We start from the raw sequence: 7271 nt of genomic DNA, 5'->3' as shown, positions 1-7271 counted from the left end.
AATAAAGATGAATGCCGAGAAAGGGTCCCATGTGCACACTTAGCAGCGCCAAGCTGAAATAACCCTATGTTTGGACTTGTAACAGTTGGCCATAACACAATTAAAGGTTACTTATTGATCCCAATTACTACCTTTTCAAACACTATATAGTATACAGTATACAGTGCTAAACACACTGCTGCTATTCTTTTGATCTTGAATGAATTGGAAAACATGCTACAGGAAATAGTTGTTTTGATAATGGTTAATCTTTGATTTGGTAAAAAGATTAAAGTGAAAAGTGTTTGTTGCGAATTTGAGTTCTCAATTATGGGATTAAAACCAAAAAATCATCATTAAAACCATGTCATCATGATTTTTATTTGAAGTTTGTATATTTATTACAGCTGGCAGCAGAAATCCTGAAAATGTAACATCACATTAAGAATTCTATTTTAACATTCTAAGACCCAAAGCATTAAAAAAATAGACAGAATATTCAGATTTTTTGGAACTGAGATGTTTAATAATCCTTATAACAAAATCCTAATTTTTTTTTGCTATATCATGTTGTGTATGATACATTTTTATTATATATTTATTATATATTTTTTGAATCACAGTAGGCTGTTATAAGTTAAACAATGAGGAGATCAGTTCTACAGAAATGGTAACATTTCACTTCTTCAAAGATATTATAGTTTCACTTGAGTTGATACATCAAATCAGCACCCACAGAGCTGTTCGAAATGTTCTAATTGTTCAAACATGTTAATTTCGTTAGATCTATATACATTGCCCACCTATGCCTTCTTGGGAGATGCCTCCAAGGGTGGTGGAGAATGAAAGCTGAGTTCCTGTGGGACTTCCAGATACAGACGGACAAATGGTGGTCGCTAACCAACAGGACATAGTGGTGGTAGACAAACAGTAAAAGACGGCCATAGTGATAGATGTAGTGGTTCCGAATGACACCAACATCAGAAAGAAGGAACAAAAGAAGCTCAAGAAATACCAAGGGCTCAGAGAAGAGCTCTAGAAAATGTGGAGGGTGAAGGTAACGGTGGTCCCAAGCTAGGCGAGTGGCTCCAGGAGATCCCAGTAACAACATCGGAGATCTCTGTCCAGAGTGCAGTCCTAGGAACAGCTAAGATACTGTGCAGGACCCTCAAGCTCCCAGGCCTCTGTGTGTGTGTGTGTGTGTGTGTGTATATATGTATACATATATACGTATATATATATATATATATATATATATATATATATATATATATATATATATATATATATATATATATATATATATATATATATATATATATATATATATATATATATATATATATATATATATATATATATATATATATATATATATAAAGCGCTGGCACGGCTGGCAGCCTTAACCCAATTTCCCTCGGCATGAATAAAGTATGATCAATCAATCAATCAGTCAATCAATATATATATATGTGTGTGTGTGTGTGTGTGTGTGTGTTCCTCGCACTGGACTTGCATTTATATAAAACTTTTCACTGACTTACAGTGCATTAACACTGTAGTGAAAAACTAAATAATGACATCTGTTTATTGGGTTTTATTTCATAACTTAGTTTAGGACTTGAATAAGTCTTGATTGATTTTGTGACTCAGGTATTTATTTGAAGTTCGACTAACTCTTGATAGAAAGTTTGTCCTCTAGAAGGTTTCATGTTAGTGCAGATCAGTTGTGTCTCTGAGACATTTAACATCAGGTTTTTTCTCTTTTTGTTGTTTCTCAAAATAAAACAAAGAGCAGCACAAACAACCAAAGCAGACGAGGATATTCCCATTCCCAGTCCAACACGACCAGACCTGTCTTTACTCTCTTGAGGTGGAATTAAAGATGGTTGTGGAGTTTGAGGATTTTCAACAATGGCTATAAAGGAAAAACAAAAAAATCATTGTTAATCATCATAATGGTTGCTGGCATGTAGATTACACAAATTACAAAATCCTCAACTTCAAAAAGTCTACACAAATACACACGGCAGTCAGTGTTACAGATAACCAACTATTAGAAAAGAAATTCTGTTAAATCAACTTACGAATAACACTGAGTCTGCAACCCGCAAAACCAGAGCCCTTATCTACCCTCACTGTACACTTGTACAGACCAGAGTCATTAGTCCTGAGTGTGGACAGTTGAAGTCTGATTCGTCCTTCTCTGATGGCATCTCTGTCACTCTGGACTCGTCCTGAAAACTTTTTCGACACTGATAACTCAACACCATCATAGAAATGATACAAGTCTGAGATTTCGCTATCAGTCATTTGAAAACATTGAATAAAAAGGTAGCTCCAGGAGCTGTAAGGTGTGGTGGTGAACGTCCACTCCAGTGTGATGTTCTGGTTCTCCTCTGCCCGATAGAAGGTCTGTGTCACATTCACTACAAATGATTCTGTTGAGGAGACAGAGAGGGAAAGAGAAGAGCAGACACACTAAGACCTGGAACAGGCTAAAAACAGCAAAGGTGATTTGAGCAGCAAAACTCTATTAAGTCAAGTTAAATAACCCACACAGTTTACAAGATAATCAGATTTTAGAAAGAAAAGTCAACTCAACTTACTAGTGACCTCGAGTTCACTGCTGGCAGAGCCAGATCCATAATCTGTTTTCACATGACAAGTGTACATGCCTGAGTCCTCAGTCCTGAGTCTGGACAGTTGAAGTTTAATTCGTCCTTCTCTGAGGGCATCTTTGTCACTCTGGACGCGTCCTAAAAACCTTTCATCTTGAGACACTGACACCTCAACAACATCACGTATATGATACTGGATTTTGTTACTGAAAATTTCATGGACTTTGCCACTACTTTTCTGGTCACAGTTGATAAAAATGTATTTGGGGTCAGGTTTGGTTGTGAACGTCCACTCCAGGGTGATGTTGTGGTTCTCCTCTGCCTGATAGGAGGTCTGTGTCACATTTACTATAAATGATCCTGTTGAGGAGACAGAGAGAGAAAGAGAAGAGCAGACACACTGAGAACTGTAACAAATATCTTATTGAGCTTTAATTGGAGTTCATAGAGTGAAGCCGTAAACTAACCAGAGACACATGAGGTGAGGATGATGAGCAGCAGGATCCTGCAGATCATCTTCTCCCTGTGAGAGGAGACAGAAGTGAAGAGTCAATATGTGAGATCAAATGAAAACAGAAAGCAAAACAGAGCCGATAACAGAGAAAAAACACAGTTCCCGGGGTTGCCCACATGAAAGCAGTGGCGACAAAACAGTTCAGGGGGCTGACCACATAGGAAACGCAGCAGCGGTGGCGAATCAAATCCGGCAGACAACCATGTGGGAAGCGGTGGGGAATAAAATCTGGAGGTTGACCATGGAGGAAGCTACGGCGGCAGCAAAAAAGGTCTGGCTGGCCCGAATTAGCCGAACAATGCACAGACTCTGGGTTGACAGGTTCAAAAAATTGTAATTCCTGGCTCGGAAAGAGCGGAATGATAACAGACTTCAAAAACCATCACCAAAGAATACCATCAGTGATAACGTTTCACGCTATAACTATAAAGAATATACTGATTATGACTTTGAGCAAAGGACTTCAAATCAGTCAAACAGTGTAGGTGAAAAATGTGTTTAGATTGTGAGTCAGTTGTTAAAAAAAGGCAAGTAAATTTGATCCTTATTTAAATGCTGACAAAGCAGAAGTTGGCATACATCAAAAAGAAAGAGAAAGATTATTATAACAGGTCAACCGGAGCCTGAAGCTATTTGTCAGTGCTAGTGCAATGTTAATGTTCTCCAAGAAGTTGCATGAGGGTCACATAAAGTGAGAGTTACAAACTCACTGCATTCTTTTATAAACAGTGAATTCGCCTAAGGGATTTAAATAATAATAAGTAAGGGGAAACGTCACCAAATGAATCTTTAACAGCAGCTGTTCTGAGGAGATCAGCAAGACAAAGCCTGTCACGGTCCTGGGTCGGTTCGACCCAGCATTTTGAGTTCCTTAGGTTTTGGTTTATCTTTGCATTATGGATTAGTTCTTATTCTTTGGTGATACTGTTTTGATTATAATTATATCCTGATTCTTTAGCCGTCCGATGATGATGATGATGATGATGATGATGATGATGATGATTATTATTTCTGGTTTAGGTTTTGTTATTTGTTCTCCTAGTGTTAAGTCCGTGCTCCCCCTGTTCTGTGTGATCCCTACCTGTGTATCCCCTCTGTGTTAAGCCCGCGTCTCTGAGTCGGTGTCTTAGCGTGTGTTTTGAGTTTCCTGTTTTATTGTGAAGATCTGTCTTATGCCAGTATGTTCAGTTTGCGTTTCCCCCTCCTCGTCTTGTCAATCACAATCAGCTGTGCCTCCCGCCTGTGTATAGTTTCCTCATTCCCTTCTGTGTATTTATTGTGCGTGTTCACTTGTGTTAGTTGCTAGTCCGTCTGTGTTACTTCCATGCGTGTTCCTCCTAGAGTCATCCGTTCAGGTTCGTTCTGTTAGTCACTCTCAGTTTAGGTCACCTTTAGGTTTTGTTTTGCTCGCCATGTTTCTGTTTGTGCCACCGTTGTGTTAATAAAAGCTCGCTCACATCCAAGCCAGTGCCTGCGTCTGGATCCTGTCTCTCACTCACCACACGTCTGCCCCCGCAGCCGTGACAAAGCCAGATAAATTACATCAGAAACAATCAAGACACCCTCTGCATGTGAATGTGTGGCGTTTAACTTTTGATTTTTTTATGAACAGAAGGAGAAAGGTGAAGAGCCAGAGAATATGGAAAAGGAAGATTATGAATATAATTATTAAAAGTTTTTTGGCTCTATAATTATAAGGAGTAGAATATTTTTTTTTATATGTTATCAAAGAGAACAACAGTATTTTCCATTCAAAAACAAAATGTAATTAATAACTTTAAGGCATTAATAAGTGTTTCTTATTAAAGCGACAACAAAAAACTGTACCTCTTCCACAATGTTCATAAAGCATCTGATGCTGAAAATTCAAAAAAGGTCAGAAAGGCTTTAATAGGAAAAATATATAATCAGTAACGGCTATGAATTGCATATTGAATTACTTCCTTTCTATTCATAAAGTATCTGTCACAAACTGGCTGTGTGCAGGCAGGCGAGGACCCAAGTTTAGTCCTCACGGCAACAAAAACTCAAACTCAAAATACAGTTTTATTGAACGGCAAAAAGGCGATACACAGACTAAACTGGGAGCTACTATACTCAGGGGGAAACACAGAGAGAGACAAACGGCTAAGAGGGAGGACACGACACAGACCTGAGGAAGACGCTGACATAAATACACAGAAAGATAACGAGGGAAGCTGGAGCACAGCTGAGATGGATAATAATAATGAGACAGGGGAAGAGCAAACACAATATGATACATAGGGAGACACAGAGGGCAAAGACACGAGGGGAAATCTAATAAACAATACTGAAAAAAACAACCTAGGAACCACTGAATAACCACAGAGTACAAGTGAACCTAAAAACAATATAGAAAGACCAAAAATGCACAAAAACCCAAAACACTGGGTCAAGTGGCCCAGGACCATGACAGTATGTCTTTCCACATTTTTCTTTTTCCAAATTTCACATCCTCACTTCTCCTTCTTAGTTCCTCTTACCCGAGATACAAGTGGAGGAAGTGGGGAAGAGACACACGGAGAGAGGAGTCAACAAGTATTTAAAGCTGGTTTTATGGTATCGGGAAGGTATCGCGTCCTCTGTCTGCCCGACTCCAGGCATTGTTCATATGCCTGCAGAAAGCTCTGTTGCCAGATTAGGTCAGTATCCCACATAGCAGACAGTTCTGGCCTGGATCTGGTGTTAACCCGGCACTGCTGGCTGACTTCTGGCATGGTAAGTGGTATGTCATCCAGATATGGGCCAGGCCTGGTGTAGATGGCACTGTTTATGTAATGGCATGCCACATCTGGCCCGATTATGGTTTGGTGTATGTGGCCCAGGCTCATGGAAAACAGGTCTGGCCCGAATCCGGCATCAAGCTGGCACTTCTGACTGACTGGTGTCATGGCAGAGTGTATGTCAACCAGATGTGGGCCAGGTCTGGCGATGATGGCACTATTTATGTTCCTATTTTCCTATTTTAGTTAGAAAACCCAAATGCCATGTTGCAATACTATACTGCTATGGTAGGCAATGTTTCAAATGCAGGTTTGACAAGTTTGTGAGTGTAAACTTTATCCAAAACCTAGTGAGGGTTTACTCATGTTTACTTTTGTCCCATGTAAGTCATCAGTTTTCTACGTCTGTCAGCTGCGGAAAACAGCAAAGTTATAACATAAAGATCTGAAATTAAACCTTGTGTTAAAAGCACAGTATCCACTGCAGCCACTGTCTGTGCTTTTCATGCTCTTTTTTTGATCTTTGAAGTTTTTTTCACAGTTCTCTTGTTCCAGTTGACCTTTACTGTGACCAGAATCATGTACTAAGTGTGCTATGTGAATTACAGTCTAGCTGTAGCCACTTCTGGTTCTAAATTATTGTCTAAAACTTAAAGCTACAGTCTGGAGTCAGTTAGCTACAGTTAAAATTATTTTATTCTATTATTATTATTATCAGGGCTGGGTCAAATTATTTTGAAATGGTTTTGTTTGTAATTTTTGCAATCAGTAATGCAACTTGATTTTACAACATAATTAATTACTTCAAATGTTAAAATCATTACATTTCTCTTTAGCATGAAAAGCATTTTAATTGTGAATATTTCGTAGTTGTTAAAATCAAATAACACTTTTATAAACTTCACTGAAGTAATCATCTTTTCATTTTCAATTAAATATCCAAACATAATACTTAGAAACATAAATATTGGTGATGTTACTATTAACAAAGCATCCATGCTCACCTGATTTGTGTAAGTTTATTTGGCTGATCTGGCTGTGTTCCAGTTGGTCTCTTCTGCTGCACTCCAAAACTGCTGTAAAAACCCAGAAAATATTTATTTTATCCTCAGGCACTAGGTCTTTAATTATGACCTATTTAAAATCTTTCCTCCAGTTCTGTCATTTGGAAAGGCTGTGACAATATGTCGACACAGGTCGTCCACATGCTCCTCGTCTTTCCTTATATAAAACAGACTTCTTGTCATGTCAGTGAAAGTGAACCTTAAAATGCTCAGATAACAGAGTCTCCTCCTCCAAGCAGAATAATTCCTCATTTCATACACTGCTTTTTTTTCACACACTGCCCACATCTCACATCCTCTTCAGTGGAAATTATACAGAAGGTGAGTCACAGTAGTGTGCTGCCAGGTT

The 7271-nt window shown here is 38.6% G+C and overlaps 1 protein-coding gene across 1 annotated transcript; it reads right to left on the bottom strand.

Moving 5' to 3' along the window:
• Positions 1-1376: 1376 nt before the first annotated feature.
• On the bottom strand, positions 1377-7067 carry LOC120439091. Its single transcript, XM_039609784.1, has 5 exons — positions 6863-7067; positions 3068-3123; positions 2589-2960; positions 2067-2420; positions 1377-1897 (listed from the first exon to the last, which is right to left on the bottom strand). The coding sequence occupies exons 2-5, from the start codon at positions 3114-3116 to the stop codon at positions 1629-1631; spliced, it is 1044 nt and encodes a 347-aa protein (XP_039465718.1). The 5' UTR covers positions 3117-3123; positions 6863-7067; the 3' UTR covers positions 1377-1628.
• Between the last annotated feature and the right edge of the window lie 204 nt (positions 7068-7271).

Source organism: Oreochromis aureus, linkage group 3 (genome assembly GCF_013358895.1).
Source record: "Oreochromis aureus strain Israel breed Guangdong linkage group 3, ZZ_aureus, whole genome shotgun sequence".
NCBI classification, from domain to species: domain Eukaryota; kingdom Metazoa; phylum Chordata; class Actinopteri; order Cichliformes; family Cichlidae; genus Oreochromis; species Oreochromis aureus.
Note: the sequence above shows the minus strand (reverse complement) of the source record. Positions and strands in the feature narration are given on the sequence as shown.

Bases quoted from the DNA above. Each gene is read 5' to 3' on its own strand.
- LOC120439091 (XM_039609784.1), bottom strand. From the start codon at position 3,116: ATGATCTGCAGGATCCTGCTGCTCATCATCCTCACCTCATGTGTCTCT. The intron at 2,961-3,067 runs GTTAGTTTACGG...TCTCCTCAACAG, and splicing joins CCTCACCTCATGTGTCTCTG to GATCATTTATAGTAAATGTG. The intron at 2,421-2,588 runs GTAAGTTGAGTT...TCTCCTCAACAG, and splicing joins CAGTGAACTCGAGGTCACTA to AATCATTTGTAGTGAATGTG.